This window comes from Lycium ferocissimum, chromosome 4 (genome assembly GCF_029784015.1).
Source record: "Lycium ferocissimum isolate CSIRO_LF1 chromosome 4, AGI_CSIRO_Lferr_CH_V1, whole genome shotgun sequence".
In the NCBI taxonomy this organism is placed as follows: Eukaryota; Viridiplantae; Streptophyta; class Magnoliopsida; order Solanales; family Solanaceae; genus Lycium; species Lycium ferocissimum.
This window is the reverse complement of record NC_081345.1, coordinates 37,803,730-37,831,484: the sequence shown is the minus strand read 5'-3', so window position 1 is coordinate 37,831,484 and position 27,755 is coordinate 37,803,730. Positions and strand designations below refer to the sequence as shown.

At 36.1% G+C, this 27,755-nt stretch overlaps 2 protein-coding genes and 1 non-coding gene across 3 annotated transcripts; all 3 read left to right on the top strand.

Annotated features, from left to right (window-relative positions):
• The first annotated feature begins 3,803 nt into the window (after window positions 1-3,803).
• Window positions 3,804-8,404, top strand: LOC132052737 (UDP-D-apiose/UDP-D-xylose synthase 2). The gene is made up of 9 exons (XM_059444410.1): window positions 3,804-4,244; window positions 4,944-5,036; window positions 5,453-5,560; window positions 6,843-6,957; window positions 7,045-7,178; window positions 7,280-7,381; window positions 7,462-7,554; window positions 7,656-7,791; window positions 7,878-8,404. The coding sequence occupies exons 1-9, from the start codon at window positions 3,978-3,980 to the stop codon at window positions 7,988-7,990; spliced, it is 1,161 nt and encodes a 386-aa protein (XP_059300393.1). The 5' UTR covers window positions 3,804-3,977; the 3' UTR covers window positions 7,991-8,404.
• A 944-nt stretch (window positions 8,405-9,348) lies between these two features.
• On the top strand, window positions 9,349-9,421 carry TRNAR-UCU (transfer RNA arginine (anticodon UCU)). The gene has a single exon. It is a non-coding gene; the product is annotated as a tRNA-Arg (tRNA).
• A 2,287-nt stretch (window positions 9,422-11,708) lies between these two features.
• On the top strand, window positions 11,709-27,322 carry LOC132052736 (AP-2 complex subunit alpha-1-like). Its single transcript, XM_059444409.1, has 27 exons — window positions 11,709-12,122; window positions 17,407-17,538; window positions 17,961-18,086; window positions 18,251-18,313; window positions 18,401-18,498; window positions 18,580-18,787; window positions 19,042-19,113; window positions 19,237-19,329; window positions 19,736-19,837; window positions 20,028-20,125; window positions 20,601-20,682; window positions 20,816-20,904; window positions 21,135-21,240; window positions 21,341-21,406; window positions 22,873-22,979; window positions 23,061-23,165; window positions 23,267-23,387; window positions 23,564-23,743; window positions 23,838-24,083; window positions 24,449-24,529; window positions 24,612-24,776; window positions 24,871-24,957; window positions 25,037-25,162; window positions 25,835-25,915; window positions 26,019-26,090; window positions 26,497-26,576; window positions 26,662-27,322. The coding sequence occupies exons 1-27, from the start codon at window positions 11,991-11,993 to the stop codon at window positions 26,804-26,806; spliced, it is 3,063 nt and encodes a 1,020-aa protein (XP_059300392.1). The 5' UTR covers window positions 11,709-11,990; the 3' UTR covers window positions 26,807-27,322.
• The last annotated feature ends 433 nt before the right edge of the window (window positions 27,323-27,755 follow it).

Sequence of the window (27,755 nt, the reverse complement as noted above, 5' to 3'; positions counted from 1 at the left end):
TAATAATAATAATAATAATAATAATAATAATAATAATAATAATAATAATAATGATGTAAAAAATTAATATTTACCACTGCCCATCAAATTGCTGACTTAAACTATCCAGAGGTATTTGGCTCGTCAAAATGCCTTCATAAGTACTCATGTCAGGGTAATTATGTTCATAAGTAGGTTCCGCTTGAGTGACTTCGGCCTGAATTCTAGACGGGGCTTCTCGACGAGGTCTATTTCGGGCTTCCCAAGTAGCCCTAGCCATGAATTCAAGTCGATTAATGGGGACCTTCTCTATGTACATTTCAAGAGCGTTTAAAGTTATGCATTCCCTATAGTCATAAGGCGCCTTCAAATAATCCATCAAAGAACTATCGTCTTAAATGTACCACTGTCCATAACTAGTTATACCTTGCGGCGTAAATGACATTGGATATTTTCCAATTACATTTAAATCAAAATCACTCCTACTAACTTGTAGTCTATTATACAAAGCTTGGAGTAATTTTGAGAATTTTAAGTCAAGTGGAAACTTAACATGGTATTTTGAGGGAGAATCATAGCGCAAATTATTTTCCTCAAATATAATTTGTCCGTCCCAGAATAAATAAACTCTAATTTTTGAAACATCTTCCATTTTTTGACTAATTTAGGAGGAATACAAAATGCAAAAACTGGATGAAACTTAGAATTTGTGTTTAAAATTGGATGAAACTTAGAATTTTTTCTCTCATTCGAAATATGTATTAATAAGATTTGAAGTTTAAATATTGAACCAACGCATGCATGCAATTAGTGTGTCTTGCAGTGTTATGTCAAATCAAATTAAGTACGGAGTATTACATAACGCATGAATTAACCGCGCTATGTCAGTCCCTGGCAGAATAGCGCAGTAAAATACTGCGTTATTCTGACATAACGCAGTAAATTACTGCGTTATATACGTATAACGCAGTAAATTACTGCGTTATTCTGTCATAATGCAGTATTTTACTGCGCTATACCGCTGCAATATGTTGTCACCTCAACTGTCATACAGAAAAACGTCATAATTCGAATCAAACTTTAAGTGTTATATAACGTAATTTGACAAATAGCAAAATTCCACACAAAATTGAGTTACTATGTCATTTTTGACCAATTTAGAGATATTAGTCGTGTTATATCGTTCACTCCAGAAAACATATTCAACGCAATGGGTAGGACATGGGAATTGGGTGAAGATTTTGAATACTCAAACAACTCGAACGAGAGATACAACCAACGTTATAACAATATGATGACAGAGGAGTGAAATTGGCGTGTTAGGGAGGCTGCAGCACTGGAGCAAAAGTTAGGGTCAATAGGGCTTAAACGCCCAAAAAAACGTGCTATGTCAATGCCTCGTGTAACTCCACAAGAGTTTAATTTTGCTCTTAACCGTTTTCGCGAAGAGAACAATCGGATGCAAATACGTTACCTTAGGGTAGAATATGGTGTACATGGTAGCACAAGATTTGGATCCAAGTGGGATTCGGACTGTGAGATGTCCGATGAAGATTAATAGTTTTTTATATAAAGCAAGTAGGTAGGGTTATAAAGACATCCCCCTCGCAACTAGGAGTACATGGGGGTTTGCAACTATATAAGTAGCACTTTCTTTTGTTATTAGACTACAACGTATTCAACGTCGAGTAGTAGAAACTCAGCTTGGTCTTTACTCTTTCCAAAAGAACCAAATTACAGTGATGATGAGAGTTCAAATCATAGCGCTTTTTCGAGCGATACCCGGTGATTTCAAACTAGATGAGCTAAATCCCCACCTTCTTTATAGAGCGTATGATGATTTCTGCAGTGTGAAATATTCAGATCCGCGAGAATATTATTGCGGTTTACGCCGAGAATGGTCACATCGGCTTGCCGAATCAGAACGTCTTGTTCGTGACTTGGAAGGAGTAAACGCTTCAATCCCAACAAGGTACTCCATAACCATGCCTCGAGTAGGTCTAGAAACTTGCTAGCTTGCCGTACAAAGGATTAGAAAAGAAAACAACAGAATGCTGGCAAGACGATGTAGATTTTACATGCCAAAGTTGTCTGAAGAACAAGCATCATCAACCGATAGAGAACTAACATCTACTGAAAAAAGATGTGTCTTAAGAAACCGCCAATATTTTTCTGAGGGCGATATTGAGGACTTCTATTCTGATGATGATTAAGAATGTTGTGATTTTAGTTTTAAGTTTAATTTATGATGATGTTGTTATTTTGAAGAATATTAGTATGTTTAGTTTTTCATCAACTCAAGGGCATGAATTGATGAATGTATTTTTATTTTTTTTTTTTTTTTTGATGATTGTATTTTTACTACTTTTGGTTTATTATTAATGAACAAGTTTAAGTATTCGTAAAGAACTTAAAGCTAATGACACCACGCCTTCAAACAAAAATGACGTTCGAGCACTTTTCAACCACTAAAACGGCAATTCGAAGATTTTTTTATCCTTGATGTATTGAGCCTACCTTATTAATCGCACAAAAAAAAAGTAGGGTTCTATATAAAATATTGAAGTTTCGGGGTCCTGAAGCATGATTAATCTATGGTCAAAGTACATTAAAAAGTGTAATGAAAGAGGAGTTAACCAAAAGGCCAAAAAAAAAAAAATAAGGATCCCTTTAAAGGCATAGCATTTATCGCGCTAGCGCAATTTTGTAATATTTTTTTTTGTTGGGATAATTTAGTTCAAAAACTTTTTTCTAAGGTTATTTTGGTTCCGGAATCATTTATAAGCCATGTGAGCATGAGAAATGGACAGCTCATTGGTTGACTACAGCTGCTCACATGACAAGTGACATGGTTAGAGAGAGAGTGAGTGCCATATCTAACACGTCAACCTCCAAATTGCTTCCTTTGCGTTGATTCTTTATTTACCTCCTTCCCTTCTATTCTAATCTCTCACCGTGCTTTCTTGATGCCTATGACAAAAGTAGTGTGTTAAACCATTTCCTCACAAAATAGTTTTAAATTATTCGTGGTGATTATTAAAAATAATTATCTTAAATTATTTATTATTTTAGAAGTTTAAGATATAATTAATTAATTTTTTTTATTTTCATCTTTAGGAGAGTTTTATCATTAATGAATATTATATACAAACAGAGTAAACATTTAATGAACATGATTATAATTTAAACATAAATAAGGGTAAAGTTAGTTAAATATTCCTCTTAATTAATATTTTTTAAGAGATGTGTAAAATTAAAAAGCGATAAATAATTTGAGACGAAGGAAAATACATTTCTCCCTCCGACTCAAATTATTTTTTATTTTACACACTCCTTAAGAAATATTATTTTGGAGAGCCATTTGACCTACTTTGCCCTTATTTATGTATAATTGATAATCTCTATTTATTAAATATTTACTCTATTTATATGCAGCGGCGGCGGAGCCAGATAGGGTTACGAACCCCTTCGGTAAAAAATTATACTTATTTATATATATTTAATTATTTTCTTTATATATGAATATATTAGATGTTAAATCCTTTGACTTCTTCGTGTGTTTTTAACTTTTTATATTTTGAACTCCTTATTGAATAATTTAGAGTTTATATGGCACTTCTCGCCAAGTATAAAATGGATAAAAATTAATTAATTAAAATTATTTTTAATAATCATGATAAATAATTTGAGACGGAGGGAGTAGTGAAAAAATCTTAGCAAGTTATAACTATAAACCAACTGGAGAGAGATTAATAAGACGAGTAAGAGAAAATCCAGTGGCCAGTAACATTTTCCGTGTGCAGTAAGCGCGTACATAGGCAATTGATGCAGCCTGGCCACAGCCACACACTCTCCCATTGCTCCCTCCTTTTCATTTCCTTTAAATACATCCCCTCAAAAATCTCACCGTCATTTCCCATACCCAATTTTTTTTTTTCCTTCAAAGAAGCAACGAATAAAGTTAACAAAAGAATAAGAAATACCAGTGAATTTTGGAAATGGCAGGAAGAGTAGATCTGGATGGAAATCCAATAAAGCCAATTACGATATGTATGATTGGTGCTGGTGGTTTTATTGGGTCACATCTATGTGAGAAATTGATGTCTGAGACACCACATAAGGTGCTAGCTGTTGATGTTTACAATGACAAAATCAAGCACTTGCTTGAACCGGCTACTCTTACATGGGCTGGTCGCATCCAGTTTCACCGTATCAATATTAAGAATGATTCTCGTCTTGAAGGCCTTATCAAGATGGCAGATCTGGTAATTCACACGCATTTTTGTTCTCTTTCTTGTTTCCTGCATTTTGTATGAAAATATGGATCTGTGCGTTGTGAATATGAAATTATTATTGCGAAATTGTTACATTTATTGAAAGCTTAATTTCTTAGATAACAAATCTGAATTTATTGTTACATTTATTGAAATTGTGTTAAAATTGTTACATTTAGATAATTTCAAGATAACAAATCTGTTTGTAGATTTATTTGTTATTACTATTATTCGTACCATTTATAGCATGCTTAATATCCTTGCGAGATAAATTTTTTTGAAAATGAATATCCTTGCGAGATATTAATATATAGTATTTTGAAACAAGTATTGGATCATTAATTACTGGGATCCAAATTGTGAACTTGAGATCTTATTGGATCTGAATTGAATTTAATCGTTGTCTTGTTTCTTGAAAGAATTTTCACAGATTTCTTAAAATTAAAGAGAATTTCTAGAGGTTTCTTTAGCTTTAATGTCCTTGAATACTTACTGAGAAAAAAGCTTTTTGTGTCCTTGAATATATTGTTTAATCTTACTATATCTTTGGGTTATTTTATTATTTTAGTGTGATCTTGGTGTAATTATGGACTACTTTATGCACCGACACATCATTTTCCTTGAATTTTTAAATGTTGATCTGGTCAATTCTTTGACTGTTGCTGACTTGTGACTTTTTTTGTGATGTAGACCATCAATCTTGCTGCGATCTGCACTCCAGCTGATTACAACACTCGTCCACTTGACACTATCTACAGCAACTTCATTGATGCTCTTCCAGTGGTATGCATCTCTCACTTTTTAACTTCATTTGGCCTTTCATTGCTCATATTTTGCTAATCAGGTACTTTCTTCGTTTTAATTTGTATGTTTGGTTTTAACTTGGCACGTAGTTTAAGAGACATTTGAATCTTGTGGTCTTAAACTAAATATATGTATGAATGTGCCAAAATGCCCCTTTAATATTGTGGTCTTAAACATGGCGTGGAAAGTTGGTATTAAAGAGTGCCAAAACAAGGAAAGAGGCGTTCTTTTTTAAACGGACTAAAAAGGCAGAGGGAGTAGTTATTATTGGAAATTAATCCATTTGAGATAGATAATTTTGATTCTGGAGGTTATTACTTGACGGTTGGATATTATTTTTTGTCTTTTTTCTATTGAATTTAGTGTGTCAAGTTGATGTGGATTGATTAATACAGGTGAAGTACTGCTCTGAAAATGCAAAGCGTCTTATTCACTTTTCCACCTGTGAAGTTTACGGGAAAACAATAGGTGCCTTTTTACCCAAAGACAGCCCATTGCGTCAGGTGAGACTTCACTTACATCTTATTTATGCCATATTTAATGCAAAACTTAAGGTGAAACTTGCGTCATGTATCATGTTGTTTCAGGAGTTCTTGTCCTATCCTTATAAATGCCAATTAAATTTCCACTAGGTTGTTTGTTATTTGTATAGCATACTTGGATGTTCTGTATTTGGTATTAGTATTGCAAATAGTGATGTATTGCATATACTTGGATGTTCTATTTAGGTATTACTTGGAATGATGTTCCTCATCTCATTTTTTTTCTCTATTTAGTCTTATTCAGTGTTAAAGGCAAATGTAGATATCCAATATGTTCTCAACTTAGCTGCCTCTGGTTCTTGTTTTTTTTCTCCCGTTTGGTGTGTTTTTCCCTCCTCTTCGCTCTTAATACTAATATTGAGATTTTGGCTTATTTAGTTTACTGATCAAGCCATGTTTGCAATATGTTCGGAATATGATGTTTGTGTGAATTCTAAGATATTTTGACTGCATGAATTTGTTAACTGAGTAAAGTGAAGGAGGCACTAGGAAATTAATGTGAAGATGTTCAAGTATCGGAAAAGTTTATGAAGCTAGTTATCTTTGTCTATAACAGCTCGTGTGAAGCTTGATGATTGATTTTGCTTCTAGCAAATTTTGTTGACAAAGATAGTTTAGTAAGTTAGAGAAAAGGTTGCCTCCAGTAGTTCTAGTTGTGTTCATAGAGTTCTGGTTATCGACATGGTTTGTCATTTACTGCCTTGAGGAAGGGTAATCTTGACAGGTCCTGCCTAGTGCTCCTCTTAGGGTTAATTTGGGCTTAGTTTATACTATTACTACTTACTGGCCCTTGTATACAGTGTTTAAGTTGCTTTGTCCCATAATTGTTCTAGGTAGATTTAACTTGTTCAATTAAGATCTTGGTCTTTTGATTCTACTTTGTCTTTTGCTTGTGGTGCTATGGATTTCATGTGGGATTTTCCTCCATGTCACTCTCCTGGAAAAGCAGGGAAAAGAATCTCTTTCCTCCTAATATCAAAATAAGAACTTCAGGGAGTTTTTGATTCTTAAGATTTGTGAGCGTATATATTTATAATCACAATGTGGTTTTTTGGCATGTTGCATGGATTATCATGTAGATTGAATCTTAATGGATGAGGAACCATTCAGTTTTGTGCATTTTTCACTAAATTGTTACTTTTGTTGTAGAATCATGGATGATTTAGGACTCATCCATTCACCATTTTCTGATACTATTTACATTTTTGGAGATGTTTTAAATCTTTCTCCTGATATCTCTTAGGATCCTGCTTACTATGTGCTTAAAGAAGATGAATCCCCTTGCATTTTTGGACCCATTGAGAAGCAGAGGTGGTCCTATGCCTGTGCAAAGCAATTGATTGAGAGGTTGATATTTGGTATGTGAAGTTTTGCCTGATTGGCTGTTTTAAAAGTTGAATATTCTGAATTCTCTCCTATAATTCTTATGCATGCTTATTTTGCAGCTGAGGGTGCTGAGAATGGCTTAGAATTCACAATTGTAAGGCCGTTCAATTGGATTGGTCCCAGGATGGATTTCATTCCTGGCATTGATGGTCCTAGTGAGGGTGTTCCGAGGGTGTTAGCTTGCTTTAGTAATGTATGATTGATTTGTTTTCTGATTTATTTTGATTGGATTGAAACTTACATATGTTCACTTGTATCTCACGTTCTGTTATTTCATTTCCCCCCTCTTTTCAGAACCTTTTAAGACGTGAACCACTGAAACTAGTGGATGGTGGGGAATCACAGAGAACTTTCATATATATCAAGGATGCTATTGAGGCTGTTCTCTTGATGATCGTGAGTTTGACCTCCTTCTTCTTTCATGTGAATTTTTCAGATGCATAAAACTAAATGTTGATTCTCTTATTCTCAATCAGGAAAATCCTGCGAGGGCCAATGGCCATACTTTTAATGTGGGCAACCCTAACAATGAAGTTACTGTGCGCCAGCTAGCTGAAATGATGACCAAGGTTAATTGAGTGATTTTCTTTGTGTTTTTCCCTCAATCTTGTTTTAGTTACTCTGTTCCCACCAGTCATTTTTCTCAACTCCTTTTCTTGCATAACAACAGGTTTATTCGAAGGTGAGTGGAGAATCTTCTCTTGAAACGCCTACCATTGATGTAAGTTCCAAAGAATTTTATGGAGAAGGGTATGATGACAGTGACAAAAGAATTCCGGATATGACTATTATCAACAAACAGCTTGGTATGCATGTGTTTTCTGATCTATTGAATAATTCAGACATTCTACAGGTCAAGAATAATCTGACATTTGTATGGTTGTTTGACCAGGTTGGCACCCGAAGACATCCCTATGGGACTTGCTCGAATCCACACTCACGTACCAACACAGGACGTATGCTGAGGCTATCAAGCAGGCCATGTCAAAGACAACTGCAAATTGAGTGAAGGCGGAGTAGTTCTCGAGGACGTGCTGCTTGTCGGCAGGTCTTTCAATTGCTTTACAGAATCTATCCAAGTGAATCTTCTTGGTTCAGTTCTCAAAATACGGAACTTCTTTTTGCCACTCACGTTTTGAAAATCTATAATAGCTGACGTTGTAAGCATCATGTATTTTATCTTCTTGAGTTGTGACAGCAGTCATTAGGAAATTGTGTCATAGGTCGATGTAATGTTACTGGAGAGTTGTCAACAACAGTTATCAGGCATAAAATGAAGGGAAGCCTGTAATGTCCTTTTAATATTTCGTTGTCAATTCATTTTATTCTTCTATATGAAAACACATCTTGTATCATTTTTTAGACCTGCTGCCTCCAGTGGTCATTTGTTCATCTATATAGATTGTCCTTTCTAACCGACATTGTGTGGAATATGTCTGGCAGTTTGTTTGCAAATGAAGCGGATAGAAATTTTAGGTTGTAACTGATCTTGTAGCTCTTTTGGTGGGGGGGGGGGAGGGGTGCATTTTGTCAGTACGAAGTGCTTATGGTCTATGGTCTTTCCTTTAGATATGTTGCACTGTGATTCCTCTGTTTTGTGCTATTATCTTGTAGTATTTGCTTGTAGCAAAAGATTATACTTGCGGGTGGCTTCATGATTCTGTAAACCTGTGGTAGCGGCTGAAGTGTCACTCAGCTCCAAGAGTGAAAGATCTTGGAGCTCATTTACTTCACTTTTTTTCTTTTTTCTTTTGGGATGATGGTGGTTTTCTACACCCTAAATCAAGACAGATGGGAAGGAATCATCTACTATTTCTTGCCTCATCTGAAATTTGAACCCGAGACCGTATTGTTCTCATCAGTCCTTAGTCACTTTATTGGTCATTAAATCTCACCTTTGGGTACTCACACTTACCATGTTCCTGATACGTTAGTGGATTAGCTGTCAATCTTGGTCCAAGAAATCTGCGTCTGGCCAGCCTTTACATTTTTATAATGATAGTACCCGGGTCCGCTCTACCGCTCCTCCCCAGCACACCCCAACACAGGTACCAATTAATTCTCTGCCCACCAAGGCTTGGGCAGATGAGATATATCTTTTTCGCAAAAAGTTAGATTGAAAGGAGTTTTGATGCCTACTTTGTTCATAGTTGTTTGATTCTCTTTTTTTAAACAGTGGAATTGGAGGGTATGGTCAGATATAAACAAGGCAAAGGCATTAGAAACTATGGCCAAACACAACTCCAACTTCAAAAATTTTAAAAAAAGTTAATTTGTTTTTGATTTTTATGGCCAAGTGGCACCTAAATTTTAGATTGGGTGTATAAAATAAAGTAAACTTAGATTGTTGTTAAAGCGAAAAGGCACCCGTGGCCTAATGGATAAGGCGTCTGACTTCTAATCAGGCGATTGTGGGTTCGAGTCCCACCGGGTGTGTGCTTCTTTTTTATCTCTTTTTGTCACCTAGGTGGACCTCTTTCTAGTTTCTAGTCAACTTCGTTCAATAGGTACTAGGTAGTTTACTTTACCCGCCTTCACGTGTGACGGTTTTAAAACATTTACCGTTTGACATGACCCTTGCTCCTTTAGCACAAAATTTATTGTCATAAACTCATGATTATAATTAAGTTTATAAAGAATATTATGGTCTGCTCTGAAAATCACCATCTTAATCCAATTCGAAAATGATAGCCTTGGTCATTCTATAAAATTTGACTGGGGTTTAATCAAATATCAGTCCGACGCAAAGTCTAGTGCACCCTGTACGGGAAAATAGAAATTGTTAAAGATATCCTACCCTTTTTTTTTCTTTTATATACGGTGTCAGTGTCGAACATTTCTCATACACTCGACTTATTCCATGAGATACCAATCTCCCATCAATTTTCTTTATATCTGTGGTGTTCGGGTCAGCTTGTGCGCACCTCGACTCATTCCATGAGATACCTGCAATCTCCCATCAAAGATAAAACAGATGAAAATAAATCACCTAATATTTTTGTCTCTACTGAAATTTGAACCCGAAACCTCATGATTCTCAACCACTTCGTGGATCACTATACCACACCCCTGGTGCTAAAAGATGTCCTACTTTCCTGTGAATAAATTCATTGTTTTTTGCTCTGATCTTTAATGATTAAAGAAAATATGTAAATCACACCCAAATGAAATGTCCAAAAGAGAGAAGAACTGGCAAAAATAATGATAATGCTAGGTGTCCTTTATCCTTTAGCAAGACAGCTGACAACGTGATAAAAGCATAATCATGACACACATCTTTTCTAATTTCTTATTGTTATACTCTTTTTGCCTTTCCTATTAAAATTTAATTTGGCACCTTTCAGCAGAAACATTGTGTTATGAGATCCAACTGCCACATGCCAATACTTTTATTAGGCACCCATTTTAAATTTTGAACGTTCTTCGCAGTGACTGATATACGTTGAAATAGTTGGTGAATTTATTATTCTCAACTTGAATTAAAATACTTTAATAAAATATGTGTTTGTAGTATATCCTAATTTATTACTCCCATACCAGAAAACCTTATTACCTGCACCACCGTATCCGACACCACTTTGCAGAATATTTATTTTATTTGTGTAGATAATATTATTAACGAAATACAGAAACCTTATTTCTATCAGTCTCGATCATACCTTAGAATTGAACAAAAGACATGCCTCACTCTGACCTCTAACAAATCTTAGTTAATGGCATAAAAGGAGTTACTGACTTCTACTATTGAGCATATGTTCGTAGTCTTAAGAGACGTTTGGTTGCGGTAGTGAAGTAATTAGTCTAACATAAAATCCTTCATTAAATAAAACAGTATTTGGTTGACTGCATAAGAAAAAATAATAATCATCGAATAGCTAATCAAGTGTTTGGTTGGCGATATTAAACTATACCCATATTAAGTTACGATGTGATCTAGGTATTAGTTTATACAGATAGAATGTGAAATGAGAATACATGTATTAACAATGCGATAAATAACTATTTAGAGACAAAAATACTCTTCTAAAGTAAGTACATGAGTAATTCATGTACAACAATCATTTCAATTTTCATTACTCCAATAATTCGTTCATTATTAATCATCACAAAAACAATCTCTGCATTATAATCTCCGTATAATTAGTAAGTAAACCAAACAATTTCATAACTTACGAAGATGTTTTGTTGTATTAAAAAAAGAGATTCTAAAGTAGATATCAAGCTGAGAATATTAGGCAGGTAATTCTTGATTGGAATGCTAAGAAGAGAGATAAGCAATTGGCATGGACCATCTTTTATCGATTCATATTCTATATTCGATAGATTTATCCCTATCATTATCTATTAATATTTTATGTACTTCAATCTATTGATTTAGTTTTTTTTTTTTCAATAGGCCAACGTTTGAAATAAAGAATTAAAAATCGTTAAAACCTCCATAATCTCAAAATCAAACCCATATACAAAGCCAATTATTATGAAAATAATTCAGTATTGCCAGCGCAAAATCTTATGTACACCAATAGAAGTGCAGAGTCTGAAATTTAAAATTTGTTCTTAACAGAAAATAACAGCCCCTCCGGATCTAAGGATCCACGTTTTGTTTTCGGGTCAAAAAGGGACCCGAGAACACCATGCAAAATTCAAAAAGCTGGGCCCAACCGTTACATTGACATGACGAACAGTGAGCAATTAATTCTAATAAATAAACCAAAAAAAAAAAAAAAGGCCGTTTGTTCAAAAAAGAAAAAATCAAAACTAAAAATTCAAATGGGAGAAATGAAAATGATAGCTCCCAGTTTCGTCAAATTAAACTAAACTAGAAGTCGTCTTCGTGTTCCTGACGGCTTTTCTAAATTTCTCAGTCCACCCCATTCTCTTCACAACGTACATATACATACATAATATCTGTATGTATAGGCGGGCGAAACAGGAAAGAATTTAGGTGGTTCGATCTGGGGGATCTAACAGAGAGAGAGCGGCCTTGTTGGATCTGAAGGGGGAAATGGCGTTATCAGGCATGAGAGGTTTGTCAGTATTCATTAGCGACATTCGTAATTGCCAAAACAAAGAACAGGAACGTCTTCGTGTTGATAAAGAGCTTGGCAATGTTCGTACTCGCTTCAAAAACGAAAAGGTTCCAACTTTACATATTTTCTATCAGATTTGTTTGCACTAATTGGTTAGGGTTATTGGATTTTTGGTACTATCAGCTATGCTGTGTATATGTTGTTATGAGTGGTGATTTTGGGTTTAGGGTTGGTATTGTAGGGTTAAATTGATCTGTTAGTTAATTAAAAGGCAGCATGGACTTATTGAATTAATGCTTTTTTTTTTTTTTTTTAACAGTATAAGTTAAAAGTCACAACTTTAACTAATACATATGCTTCAATTCGAAACTAGTTGTGGTCGATTTGTTTGTTATTTTATACATGTGTATATGTATGTGATGAGTTTGTCTTTCCATTTATTGCAATAATTGGTTTTCCTTTGGTTTTAGCTTCAGTTGAAGGGTTATTGGATTTTTTTGGTCCTGTGAGCTATGTTGTTGTAAGTGGTAGTTGTTCTTGTTTGATTTTGAGTTTAGGTTTAAACTGCTTAGAATGGGGTATTGTGAGGGGCGAGTGGGGTTTTGACGTACCGGGTTTATCTGAAACCAATACTTTCAACGCGGAGCAGAAATTTATGTAGATATGAACCCATTACTTTAAAAAGTATAATGAATTCAAGGTTAAGAACCTTAAAGATTGAACCCATAGAACTAAAATCCTGGATCCGCCGCTACGTATTGTAGGGTTAAATTGGATGTCTACTAGTGAATGGGTTTATCTGCTAGTTAATTAGAAGGCAACATGCACTTATTGAATTCATGCTTGTCGTTTACAGTATAAGTATTCTGTCGAAGACTTGAATTATTAGTTAGAGACCATTTAGACTGGTCAGATTTTGGACCTACGAGATACTTAGTTATTTTCTTGTTGGGTAAAGAATGCCCGATTTAGGCTAGTTAAGACAGCAATGTGAAGGTGAACCTTCTTGTCCAAGTCCATTCCTAAGTGGACACTCTTTCTGAACTGGAGGGAGTATCTCTTTAAATTTTCTAATGGATGATAGTGAATTAACAATTAGAGTTGTGGCTGTGAGGAATCACTTTGTGGTGATTGTACAAATGGAACAATTCTGTGGTCTTTGCAATAGCTGGCTGTTTCTACCTATACGTGGAACCATATATCCACATAATTCGTTTTAACTTTTGAAATGGTTCTCGTAGACGTATCTGTTCAACCCCTTAAGAACTGTTCCCTTAACACTATTAGATAGACTAAGGCAACAAAAGGAAAAAAGAGTGCTTTATTATATAAACTGGAGTGAAATCCGAATTCCTTATATGTGTTATCATGTAAAGGACAGAAGTTTGAAGCAAACTCTAGGTATAAGCTGTAGAACTATTTAGATTCAAGTTGGTAGAGATGGTGTTCTATTAAGATGCGGCGAAGTTAAAGACTTTGAAGTAGCATCCAAAACAGTTATTGCTTACTGAGGGTGCAGTGATTCTGCAATTACAAGCCTTTAATAGAATATTGTGTAAGGTAAAAGGGATATGAGCAGGGCTGGCTTTTCAACAAGAACAATATCGAGTTCTTTCTACTATGTTGTTGATACAAGGTAATGCTCTCGCTAGGTCCGCATAATATCTTAAGATGCATGCTGGTATGCATTGATCTACTGAGAATATTGTAGTAACAAAAAAAAAAAAAAAAAAATCTATTCATGCTTCTGTAGGTTTCTTGCATATGTAAGGTATTGAACTTAGGTCCTATGTCTCAAAAATGGGACATTGACTAGTTTAAACACAAAGAAAGATGTTGAAATAGATTTTAATGAAGATTTCTCAAAGGCTTTTTATGTTGAGGTGCTACTCAAAGGCGGGGAAGGAGTTAACTGGATGGCATTTTCGTAAGCATTGGTTATCTTTAAAAGCATTTTCTCTAGATGATAAAACATCTTATGAAGCCTCCTTTTTTATTCAATCAAAGGGGATTAGAGGATGGAAGGAGGAGAAAAGGAGCTTTACGGAACTCTTTTTGAGCTATTGTTAGTGACACTACATATGACTATTAATTGAAATGGAAGGGACAAAAGTTAGATTAGAAGGAGGTTAGATGCCTAATTTGTTCATATTGTTTGATACTCTTCTAAATAAATAGTGGAATTGGAGGACACAGTCAGATATAAACAAGGCAAATGCTTTAGTGAAGTTATAATGAGTGAGTTTATCAACTTATTCAGTTTTTTGTAGTGTAATTATTTTTTATCTTATGTTGTATGACGGTGGTATCTGTGTCCGCTTACGTGCATCTCGACTATTTTCCGGGTACCTGCTACCTCTCTCAGCACAGATATCGGGTAACACTACCACCAAGACTTGGGCAGTTGGGAACAAAAATTAGATTGGAAGGAGTTTAGATGCCTAATTTGTTGTTTGATACTCTTATTTAAATAGTGGAATTGGAGGACACAGTCAAATATAACAAGGAAAATGCATTAGAAATTATAATGATTGAATTTATCAACTTATTCAGTTTTTTGTAGTGTAAGGAATTCTTTTTCATCTCGCCTGTCAAAGTCGACGTCTTGGCCTGATTTCCTGAGCGCAGTTGTTTCAATATTTTATCTATTTAATTAATTATTTTTATAACGATAGGACCCGGGTCCGCTTATGTGCATCTTGACTATTCTACTGCTCCCTCCCCAGCACACCCCAACACAGGTACCAATTAATTCTCTGCCCACCAAGGCTTGGGCAGATGAGAGCAAAAAGTTAGATTAGAAGGAGTTTTGATGCCTACTTTGTTCATAGTTGTTTGATTCTCTTCTATTTAAACAGTGGAATTGGAGGTTATGGTCAGATATAAACAAGGGAAAGGCATTAGAAATTATAATGATTGAATTTATCAACTTATTCAGTTTTTTGTTGCGTAATATCTGTTCTATTTATTTAATTATTTTTAATAACGGTAGGCATTCTGTCTACAGCTAAGCATTGAATAAGAATGTGGGTATATCCTTTGCCCCTAGGGATTCTGTCTACGGGTAAGAGCGCGGTTCGCTGCCTCAGAAAAAAGCCTGTATTTTAATCGGAAAGGGTAGAGAAGGTGGGCCCAAGTTCACCGAGTTTTGAACCGTGCACCACTTTTCCTCGGGAATTTCTTGGTTATAAAATTATAGTCAGCGAAAACCAAAAGAAAGGAATCCCTTTCCAATATTATAGGGATTCTAAGAGGTTAAGAGCCCGTTTGGATTGGCTTATAAGTTGCTTATAAGCTGTTTTCAGCTTTTTTGAGTGTTTGGTTGGCCAGCTTAAAGCCATTTTGTGCATAAAATAAGCCCAAAAAAATAATTGGGCCCATTTGGCTTAGCTTATCTAAAGCAGCTTATAAGCCAAAAAAAAAATAAGTTAGCCTACCCCAACTTTTTTTTTTTTTTGGCTTATAAGCTGTTTCCAGCTTATAAGCTGCTTATTTTAAGCCCATCCAAACAGGCTCTAAGTATTGAATAAGAATGGTAGTATATCCTTATCAAAAAAGAACGCTAGTATATATTTTTTCCGCAACTGGTAACTTTGTATTCCTCAGCATTAAGGGCATGCTGGCCACCTCCAAAAATTTACACTTAACAGAAACTAATTACAGTAATCCTATGAAGTCATCTAACTGAACTTCCTCCTCTATATATTGCTCTTTACACCAAAAACATAAAGAAGTGATCACCTTCCACTTGATCTTCTGTATGGAAGGAGCTCTCTTTTCCTTCAAAAATCCTTTCATTTCTTTCCTTCCAAATGTTCCACCAAATGCAGGCAGGAATTGTTCTCCACCACATCTTCTGGGTCTTGCTACCTTGTGCTTCTGGCATAGAGCAGTTCACCATAGCCAAATTGATGAATAATGCCCAAACTTGTGCTGTAACTCTACAATGTAGGAAAAGGTGGTTGTTTGTCTCCAAGGCCTCCTTACATAGTGAGCATCTTGAGGCAATGAAGATTCCCCTTTAAGAATGCTAGTATATCCTTTCAATCAATCCAAAAAATTTCCGATAGGATGAAAGGTGCTTATGAACAGGAACTAATATCTCTTTATTCACTAGATATACTCATATCGAAAGCTTAAAAACTATTTAGGATTATCAGAAAAGAAACTCTTTTTATAGGGAGAGAAGCATTTTAATGATCAAAGACAGTGTGTGCCATTTTTTTCTCTAAATAACGTGAGACACTTCCATTCAGTTGGTATCCAGAAGATGATCATGATTTCAGCAAATATAGCATCTCTTTTACAATGATATTTGCGTTATTCTACCACTATAGGGAACTAATAATGTCCAAAAATACCTCCATACTGACAAAGTCTAAGAAAATGTACGCCATTTGGGATGTATTGTCCTGATATCGAATAGTCCGACTTATAGATCTATAATTAAAATTTTCGAGGAATCTATAGATATATAGTCAATTGGTGCTTAAATTGAAAACCAAAGAGAATTCTAATAGACTGTTGACAAAGGAAGCAATATGATCCTACACACTGTTGGTCTGCAGGTAGTGATATGTTGTATCTCAATTGCATGAAAATGGAAAAGGCAGTTATACTTCCATTTTCTCCACTGTCCCTGAAATTAGTGAAGTAGATCATTCATAACCATTTTTTTTAATAACCATAGTGTCTGGACCATCTTGCATGCTCGTCGACTAATTCCAGGGGGGTACCTGCTGCCTCCCACCACCAGCACAAATACCATTGTAGATCATTCACATCCATTGTAGACCACAACACCCTTTTAAGCTAGGAAACAACGCAAAGTTAGCACCAACACAAATATATGGATTGAATGAGAGCTTTATTTGGTCACCATATTTATTGCAGGTTATATCACCTTACCTTCCTAAGAATATCAAGATGTATAAAAGCATAATCATGCATTACAACTTGAACTGTTTAAAAAAGAAAAAACAACTAGCGTCACACCTTAAAACTTGCATCTTTTCTTCATTCTCAAAAAAAAGAAAAAAAAAAAAAAAAAACTGGCGTCTTTTCTTTCAGAATGTTCCGACCACAGATCATGATGTTTCTATGTAGCTTATTTCTTTCTTACTTACTTAAATACCTGGGAGCAGGTGCTCCATCCTAGTTATTCTTTACTCCGTTTGGTTATTTAGTTTCTGTGTTTCTTAATTGTTTATTTAGCATGGTTAGGGACTTAGAGCTGTTTTGTCTGCTCCATCCTAGTTATTCTTTTACTCTGTTTGCTCATTTAATTTCTGTGTTTCTTAATTTATTTATTTAGCGTGGTAGAGCTGTTTTCTCTACAAAATTTGATTGACTTCAATCCTATTGATGGAGTTTTATACTTCTTTTTAACAGGGGTTGACACCTTATGAGAAGAAGAAATATGTCTGGAAAATGCTTTACATTTATATGCTTGGTTATGATGTGGATTTTGGTCACATGGAAGCTGTATCTCTGATATCTGCTCCAAAGTATCCCGAGAAGCAGGTATATCCTCATTCTGCTTTTCATTCAATCAAATGGATAAATAATCACCTTGGGATGTTATGGTAAATATGAGGTAATCCTGTATCTTATTAGAAGTTGAGATCTGAATTTTCAGCTGTACTTTCTCTTAAAACTATTGAAACCATCGCTTTATTTTGATTGAAATAGTTTGTTTTAAAAATAAAAAAATTGTTGATTGAAATAGTTGGTTTTAAAAAAAAAAATTGTTGATTGAAATAGTTGGAGCAATGTTATTATGTCATATAGCTGTTTTGCACTTGTAATCTCCCTACATACATACTAGTGCAAGACGGAGGAGGTGCATGTTCTAGTCTTCGCTATGCTGCAGCTTCTGTTTTGTGTAAGTTTTCGAAGCAAGGACTTAAAGGTTCGACTGCTTGTTTCCTTTTTGTGTTTTGCAGGTGGGGTACATAGTGACATCATGTTTGCTCAATGAGAACCACGATTTTTTGAGATTGGCAATTAATACAGTCCGCAATGACATAATAGGTCGCAATGAAACTTTCCAGTGTCTGGCATTGACTTTGGTAAGAGTTGTAGATCTTTGGTGGTTCTTCACTGGCAAATATGCATATCTTGTGTGGTTATTTTTTATTCCTGGAAGGATTTTTTTTTGTCTGCTAAGTGAATTGAAGCTGTGGTGTTCTTTTATCATATATTACAAATTAAAAAATTTCACGTATATGCACAGGTTGGAAATATTGGAGGAAGGGAATTTGCTGAATCTCTGGCACCTGATGTTCAAAAGTTACTCGTAAGTGATACTTGCAGGATTTAGCTGGTATGTCAGAGTTTGAAAGTGATTTAACTCTCTTCTTTTCCTTTTTTTTTGTGCTGCAAGATATCAAGCAGTTGTAGGCCACTTGTGAGGAAGAAGGCTGCTCTATGTCTCCTGCGTCTTTTTAGAAAAAATCCTGATGTTGTGAATGTTGATGGCTGGTATGTGTAATTATGGATTTGACTGGTTTATGGAGTGACTTAACTTGTGTTTCACCAGTTGGAGTTTTCCTCATATTCCAGGTCAGATAGGATGGCACAACTACTAGATGAACGGGATTTTGGTGTCTTAACATCTTCCATGAGCCTTCTAGTTGCATTAGTGGCCAATAACCATGAAGCATATTGGAGTTGTCTTCCAAAATGTGTTAAAGTGTTGGAAAGGCTTGCCAGGAACCAAGATATTCCACAAGAATATACTTACTATGGGATCCCGTCTCCCTGGCTTCAGGTTTGTTTACTCGTTACTGTTGAATATGCAGAAGTACAGAACCCAGTATTTGCTGTGGATAAAAGTGCATATTGTGCGCATGGACCTTGAAATACTCTTATGCTTCCCAATTGGATGATAGTTAAATTGAAAATTGGTTGAATGGATGCGCTAATCCGGAAAATCACAAATTTGATGCACCAATGCCAGTATTCAAGAACAGGATGATGTTCTCTGCTAACATATCATCTTAAATTTGATGATTTTGTTCTCAGGTGAAGACTATGAGGGCTCTTCAATATTTTCCAACTATTGAAGATCCAAGCACTAGAAGATCATTGTTTGAGGTACTATCATATCTGAAAGATTCTTTGGTTTTTACTGCAAAATATCACAAAATATCATATTTTGGTACATGTCAGGAAAAAAATCTTCCCAAAACTCATTTCATTTTCATTTTAATCAATTAGGTTTTACAACGGATATTGATGGGAACTGATGTGGTGAAAAACGTGAACAAAAATAATGCGTCACATGCAGTCCTATTTGAAGCCCTTGCTCTTGTAAGTTTTTATTTGTATCAAGTCCTTGTCCTTGCGTGTTCTTGAGGTACAGTTCCATGCTTTCTGTGAAGTTCAGTGCTACTGGCTATGACATCTGACATTTTCATAAATTAGTTCTTTATGAAGAACGGTTTTCTTCAAATGAAATGCCTGGTTATCTGTAAGTCAAAACTGATATCTTATGCTTCTCTTCTTGCCACTCAGATAGCTGTAACTTTTATCAGATTGCTGCTTGTGTATTAAGAAAATATGCACTCTTAACCCTTTGCGCACTTTATGTGCTAAGACATGCTATTTTCCACAATTCAGATTTTAAAAACTTTACTGCTGGTGTAAGTTCCTTTGTGAGTTGTGACCCTACTTTCTTGGAAGACTTGAGGGTTGAATTCTAAACGCTTTACTGCAGGTCATGCATCTTGATGCTGAAAAGGAAATGATGTCTCAGTGTGTTGCATTACTTGGGAAATTCATTGCTGTCCGTGAGCCAAATATTCGTTATCTTGGCTTGGTAAGTGGTAGCAGCATATAAACTCATGTTATTTGTAAGAGGTTTCTTAGTATCATCGGCACTGTGTAACACGTTAGTCCTATATATGTTAAATTTCTCACAAACTAACTTGCAAATAAATCCAGTTAATAGCATGCCGGCCTAGACGACTGTCTGATTTCCTTATCTTATTATTATTGCCGAAATGCAGGAAAATATGACTCGGATGTTGATGGTTACAGATGTACAGGACATAATAAAACGACATCAAGCTCAGATTATTACCTCACTGAAGGACCCTGATATCAGGTTGATTTTGAGTCTCTTGTTTTTCCCTGATCTTCTTTCCCCAAAGCTTTGATGGTTTTAAAAATATAAAATTAATCAACTCTCGACACCAAATCTGTTGGTGTTGGCCATATGAATCGGTATATCCAGTTTGCTCGGTTTGCTGAAAAAAAGTTAGAAGTAATCTGTTCTTGATATTTCCATATTACGACATCTGTGTGTAAGCAAAGTAAAACTCTTTTGGAAATTGGTAACTTCTTAAGAAATTCGGTTGGCTATCGCTGCTTATCAACTGTCTGATAACACATCTGGAGTCCTATTTGATTATCTGCAATGTTCTGTGTTTAAATTGCTTTTGCTTTATCTGATAAAATCATGGAAAAAGATTCCTTGTAAAGTCTGCTCCCTGCCTTGTTACTTTGAGACTTAGTTAGTACATGCTTCCAACTCAGAGTATTCAATTGCTTCCATTACTGATGTTAACTACTCTTTACAGCATTCGGAGACGTGCCCTTGATTTACTGTATGGCATGTGTGATGTTTCTAATGCAAAGGACATAGTAGAAGAATTATTACAGGTATATAACCACCTGACTGTGAGTGGCTTATATTCAAATTTTTCTTTTCAATGTATTTAGATATCTCTTCTATGGAATGGAAATGTTGAAGAAGGTAAAGAAGAAATATACAACTAACTTTATGTGTTTTCAGTATCTCAGTACAGCAGAGTTCGTGATGCGTGAAGAGCTGTCACTTAAAATAGCAATTCTTGCAGAGAAGTTTGCTCCTGATCTGTCATGGTATGAAATTGATATGGAACAGAAAATGCACATTGTTGTCATGTACTATGTGAAGTCACTCCTGAGAGATTGTTTCATGCGAAGCTTTCGTGTTTTTATCTGTGCATATTTAGCTCTAGCCTTTACTTTTTTTTTTTTTTAACACTCAGATCTAGATGTTTCTGAGAACTATTTCCTTGTTGGTATAAGATGTGATGACATCTAAGGGTGTATTCCTGTTTCACATGCAGGTATGTCGATGTCATCCTTCAATTAATTGACAAGGCTGGCGATTTTGTCAGTGATGACATTTGGTTCCGTGTTGTGCAGTTTGTTACAAACAACGAAGATCTTCAGGTAACTATAGCTGTCCTTCCATTGGTGCAGTGTGGTCTCAGCTTCTTTATAGGTGGAGTTCAGTCTGCTCTGTATCTTATTTTCAAACTTCTTTCCTCAGCCTTATGCAGCTTTGAAAGCCAGAGAATATCTTGATAAGCCTGCCATTCATGAAACAATGGTCAAGGTGCGTTCTTTTGCTATAACATGTTACCCTGTTACTGTTAATGTTAATGAGAAAAATTATAAAGATGTTGTTGTTGCACAATTGTGATGTTGTGGCTGCGCAATTGTCATTGCTATACATTGCTAGCTGAAAATAGGAATGGCTAGCCCAGTAATTTGATACACTGAACGCTTGCATGAGCAGCGTCAGCTATGACAGGAATGCAAATTGTGGAAATCTAAAAACTGCAGAGTTTTTTTTGAGGGGATTATCTGATTTTGGGGTTTGTCTTTGCATATGCTTGATTGTATTTTATTTTACCTATTGGAGAAACACTCATGAGCAGCTCAGAATATTTCAACATCTGATTTTATTTACCATTGGCAATTGGCATATAAAATTCTCAGGACATTGTGATTAGAGGTTGCTCCGATCACCTGAAGGGACATGGAATGAGTAGTGAAAACCAAGTCTTAGATCTTTAATTCCCTGGTGGAAGGATGGCTGAACATGTCCCTTCCCACAATTTAGAGAGAGGTTGACTTGAGATGTCTGTAAGATGCCAATACACCACTGTAAACAACTTTCTCTCTTAGGATCTTCACCATCTCCTAACCCTTCAAGAGAGATCTGTTGCACCTTGATCTAGTGCATGTCCCATACCAGGATAGGCTTCTCTTGAAGATTCAAAAGTTAAGCCATGTCCTTTCAGTTTTGGGCACGATCTTGCATGCTTCTGTTTTATATGGGCCCAATGCTTTTAGAAGCGAAAAGCCAAAAATGTGACAAGGTCAATGGGGCTTGAAGCGAAAAGCGATACGTGAAATGCGCTTCTTTACTGTTAAAACATCTAAAAGAACCAAACATATATAAATTTAGTACTATAATTATCAAGTGCAATCAGAATCTTGAATACCATGTTCAATACACAAATGCTGGTATTAATCCAACTCGTTAAAGTTGAGAGTTCAAAGAATCGACCACTTCTAGTAGGGTCATTTCGCATGTCATTATTTGAAGTGCGCACTTCTATGAAGCGGATGACTTCATCCATGAAGCTATAACCCTGCACACTTTGGTCGCTCAGTTCAAACGAAAAAGCGATGGTGTTTAATTACACTGCATGGGCCTCCTGTTGGTCCTAGATTGCAGACTCAAGTATATAATATCTAACGATAAGGTTTGCATTGCCTCCTCTAACTAACATTGGTTGCCTTGTACTCCATTGTTGGCTACAATACTTAACTCTGTCATATTGTTTTAACTAATAAAAAGAAGTGTCTTAGAGTTTTGCCTAGTGTTCAGTTTTTTTTCTAGTTTTAATTGCAATAGTGCAAACATAAGCTCCCTAAGAGTACAATTTCTTCTCCACAAGTTTCTACTCTAAATCTTGATGTGTGTGGGTCCTGCCTCATGTCAATGATGGAAACGAAACATTATCGAGAAGCTAATGGAATATTTAATTTTGGTGTTGTATGATGGAGCAGGTAAGTGCATATATCCTTGGAGAATACAGCCATCTTCTTGCTAGAAGGCCAGGATGTAGTCCGAAGGAAATCTTCAGCCTCATTCATGAGAAGCTTCCTGCTGTTTCGTAAGGGCAATTTAACATTTGATCTCGTTTTGCCATCATTTCTGATTTTATCTGTTATCTTACACCTGTTATATTGTTCAGGACTTCAACAATTCCTATTCTTCTTTCGACATACGCAAAAATTTTGATGCACACACAACCACCAGAGCCCGAGCTACAGAATCAAATATTGGCAATATTCAGAAAGTAAGTTTTTAGAGTGATATAATTTATGCACCCTATATGTTGTTCATTGTGCTATATTCAAATGACTTCAGCTAATGGATAGAACTGCACAAATATCCTAGATATGAGAGTTGCATTGATGCTGAAATTCAGCAACGAGCTGTGGAATACTTAGAGTTGAGTAAGAAAGGGGCAGCTTTAATGGATGTCTTAGCTGAAATGCCTAAGTTCCCTGAGCGACAGGTATGCAAGAAACTTTGCATTTGATTAATTACTATCTTCATTGTGTTTGCGTAATTAACCTTTTGGTTTGAGGGGCAGCCTTCAGCTGCATCATGCCCTCTCAAGAGCACATCATATCATTTTATTCTTTTATTTTTTGGTTATCATTGATAAACACAAATTCTCTTTGGTTGTAGTCCTCATTGATCAAAAAAGCTGAAGATACTGAGGCTGATACTGCTGAACAAAGTGCACATAAGTTACGCACACAGCAACAGAACTCTAATGCTCTAGTAGTAACAGACCAACCCTCTGCAAATGGTACTCCACCAGTCAGTCACCTTGGTTTAGTGAAGGTTCCAACCATGACCAACGTGGTAAGATGTTTCTTGCACCATTATGCTGATGTTGACGATTTAATGGTTTATTCTGTGATTATAAGACTGTAGTTAACATTTACTACATGGTCAGGATCGTAATTTACCAGATCAGGGGGAGACAGAGCCAAATGGAACTTTGACTGTTGTGGATCCTCAGCCTCCTTCAGCATCTTCGCCTGATGTCCTGGGAGATCTTTTAGGTCCATTGGCTATTGAAGGCTCTCAACCTGCTGCTACCCAACCAGTGCATAATTTGGGCTCCGTTGTCGGCGTTGCTCCAAATGCAGAGGATGCGTTAGCACTTGCAACTATTGAAGAACAGACTGCAACAGTCCAGGTACTGCTTCTGTCCAACTTCGGTAAATTTGCTTTACCCCTTTCTGGCTTTCATGTGATGACTTCTAATTTTGTGAGAGAAAGAGGCTGCCCTGTCCTTCTGATTGTGGTTCCCATGGTTATTTAACTAAATTCGAAATAAGCTCCAAATAGTGTTTGGCTAGTAATAGGGGCATTCCTGCCATGGCCACAAATACATGTCTCTGGCCAGTGGAAGTTCTTTATAGTCAAACGTATTTCAGCTAACATCTGATATGATCAACATTTCCAAATGCTTGTTTGCCGCATTTATAATTCACTGCAGTTTCCCTCATCATCTCTTAGTTCATGATTCTAACCATCTTATTTTATGATTCATGGTTGTAGCCAATAGGAAATATTGCAGAAAGATTTCATGCCTTGTGCCTCAAAGACAGTGGTATACTGTATGAGGATCCTTATATTCAGGTACTTACTCTGTTTCTAGTTTTTTGTTACTGTCACTGATGGACTTTTCAGCGCTTAGTTTAGTTTGTTTGCACAATTCCAGATTGGCATAAAAGCAGAGTGGCGAGCACATCATGGACGACTTGTCCTCTTCTTGGGAAATAAGAATACGGCTCCGCTTGTTTCGGTTCAGGCTCTGATATTGCCCCCATCTCATCTGAGAATTGAACTGTCATTAGTACCCGAGACAATTCCTCCTCGTGCACAGGTTAGGTTATTATTGTGCTTCTGTTAGGAGTGGACTTCCTGCACTTTGTTGTTAATCTTTTTTCACCTTTTGATTATATAATGATCTTCTGCAGGTTCAATGTCCTCTTGAAGTAGTCAACCTCCGTCCAAGTAGGGATGTGGCTGTTCTTGACTTCTCATATAATTTTGGGGCGCAGTTGGTACGAGGCATTTATTTTCTGATCATCAAACCACAGTTCTTACAGTTATATGTGTTTTGACATAGTTGTGCATTTACAGGTCAATGTTAAACTTCGACTTCCTGCCATCTTGAATAAGTTTTTTCAGCCTATATCAGTATCTGCGGAAGAGTTTTTCCCACAGTGGAGATCACTATCTGGGCCACCACTGAAGCTCCAAGAAGTGGTATGTCTTTTTTTTTCATTCTTGCTCGACTTAGGGAATATACATTCTATCTGTAATCTGTATTTACCTTCTTTTTTTAACAATAAAGTACCCAGTCTTACTCTGGGCAGTGTTGCATTAGCAAAAAGGTTACAGAGGGGGGCTAAACCTGACCTCAATTACAACACTTATTGGTGATTCAGTCACCTCCAAAACCAGAAGAGGCCAACAAGCCAAGCCAGCTTCTGGTAACATAATCATCTAACTAACAAATCTATCAAATTTGGTCCTTTGCCGCTTATCAAGTTGAAAAGGGACTTTATTATTTTTGTGTAGCTCAGCAAAAGAGTGTACAAATTGATTCTGGTCACTGGATGATGCTAGTTTAGCCAAACTATCTGCAACCTGGTTGCACTCCCTGAAACAGTGCTTCACTTGAAAGTTTGTTCTCCTCTGGAGCTTTAACAGATTGCTTATGATCTGTTTAAGCTTCAGGTTTCTAGAGTCTTGATTGCTTATCATGTTGGCTATCACCATAGAGTGTAGTTCAAGAGTGAAATTAGTGTATCCCTGTTGGTATACGTGAATTAAGCATGCTAGTAGTAAAATCCTGGACTTATCTCTACCTTCGTAAATGTAGTTTAAATTGTGATCTCAATTAACATCTCTAACTTATTTGGCTAATATGACCAGGTTAGAGGTGTAAGGCCAATGTCGCTTCCGGAAATGACGAACTTGTTCAACAGTTTACTGTTGATGGTTTGTCCAGGGCTTGTAAGTTTTTTATCTTTTATCTTTCTTCGAGTGTGGCTCTGTCCATGTGAATTTTGGGTTTTATAACAATTTGTTAAGTTGCACTATCTGATTTCTTATTCAGGATCCAAATGCAAATAATTTGGTTGCTAGCACAACTTTCTACTCCGAGAGTACACGAGCCATGTTGTGTTTGGTAAGATAGTGGTGTTGTGGTTTTAGAGCCTTAATGATTCAATAAAAAGCCTTCATGTAAAAATGATTACTTGTATTTGTGTGATTTCAACATAACCATTCATTGCCAATTTGTTGATATTGTTTTGTCATTAAATGAAAGAAATTTTATAACTATGATATGCTGAAGTATATAGCAGAAGAGGATATTGTACCTCCCTCTGTTCATTCTTCATTAACTTTGGCCAAATGTTCTCTCTAGTTATTTTTTGGGGTGGGAAAAAGAAATTGCATTGTAACTGTGACTGTGACTGATTAGAGCTGTTTCCAAATCTTTACACTGGCCTGTAGTCAAAAGTTATTCATCATATGGTTGAAACTACAAAACTGTGCAGCTATTATCTCACTTCTATGGTTGTAATATACAGGTAAGAATAGAAACAGATCCAGCTGATAGAACTCAACTGCGTATGACCGTTGCTTCTGGAGATCCTACTCTGACATTCGAGTACGACCATAACGTGCATTTGTAATGTGACTTTTGGTGTTCATTGCCAACTTATTATTAACTTTTGGTTCTTCTCACTATGTAGGTTGAAGGAGTTCATTAAGGAGCAATTGGTTATTATCCCTACAGCTCCCACCGCTGCTGCACCACCAGTTCCTCCCCAACCTCAGCCAACCTCTCCGCCTCCACCGGTATCAGACCCCGGGGCGCTGCTTGCTGGTTTGCTTTAAGTGGCTTTCAACTTGTGGAGGACTTTGTCCACGAACAACGGCTGTAAAATTTGTTTATATTGCACACCGACACGTCCCCAAAGGCAAGATGGACATTGAGAATTGGGATGCCAGGGCTGGCGGAAGAGAGGGTGAGACTTCTGATCGGCATAGCATATCATTGCATTTCTGGGACGTTGAATCGGAGTTTTGAGATTCTTTTGCACAAATATCTTGTGCGTTTGTGAGGTCTGTAGTCTTTAGATGTGAGGGTCTATTTAATTGTTTTTCTTAAATTTTATAGTTGCCTTTAGTCAGGCTTACACAATCGGTTTCTGTAGTATCAATAACTCGTGATTGTAAGTTCCGCATTTGTTTGTTCCTATGTATTTTAGTTTCCTACGATTATAATTAGGAAAAAGAAATATAGTGTCGATTGAATTTCTTGTCCATTGTTGTCTTGAAGACGTGTTAAAAGTGTTTTATCTGATAACTCAACAATTTAAATGAAGCTTATGCAGAAGCACTGTTTGTTAATTTAGCAGCATACAATATGGTCCTATAGGACTATTTTCCATTTCATTATTGCTTGTCTTGAGCTGTGAAAGCTATTTAGGCTTGCACTTTAGTTTTTGACATGCGGTATCGCTTATAGGTTAAAAAAACATGTATTTTGTTGGGTCCAGCTAATGGATCAAAGCGCACTGTAATTGCAGTCTAAAGAATGCCTCACAACCTAATTGGACGAGAAATTATGAAAAATAGTATGGTAGTGTCATCTTCAATTGTGCAAGGTTAAAGTAGCCATAATTTATCATGATGGCCACTTAAGTTTTCTATTTAGTGCTAAATATAGAGCGTCATGGTATGAATGACTTTTTCAGTTCACCTATTATTTTGAGGGTCAAGCAAAAGATACCAGAACATAAGGGATCGACCGATCGAGTTGATCAGGTTCAAGATTTTAAAA

Coding starts and splice junctions, on each gene's coding strand:
- LOC132052736 (XM_059444409.1), top strand. CDS start 11,991: ATGGCGTTATCAGGCATGAGAGGTTTGTCAGTATTCATTAGCGACATT. Junction 19,330..19,735: donor TATTTGAAGCCCTTGCTCTT/GTAAGTTTTTAT, acceptor GCTTTACTGCAG/GTCATGCATCTTGATGCTGA. Junction 23,744..23,837: donor TTCCAACCATGACCAACGTG/GTAAGATGTTTC, acceptor CTACATGGTCAG/GATCGTAATTTACCAGATCA.
- LOC132052737 (XM_059444410.1), top strand. CDS start 3,978: ATGGCAGGAAGAGTAGATCTGGATGGAAATCCAATAAAGCCAATTACG. Junction 4,245..4,943: donor TTATCAAGATGGCAGATCTG/GTAATTCACACG, acceptor TTTGTGATGTAG/ACCATCAATCTTGCTGCGAT. Junction 5,037..5,452: donor TCATTGATGCTCTTCCAGTG/GTATGCATCTCT, acceptor TGATTAATACAG/GTGAAGTACTGCTCTGAAAA.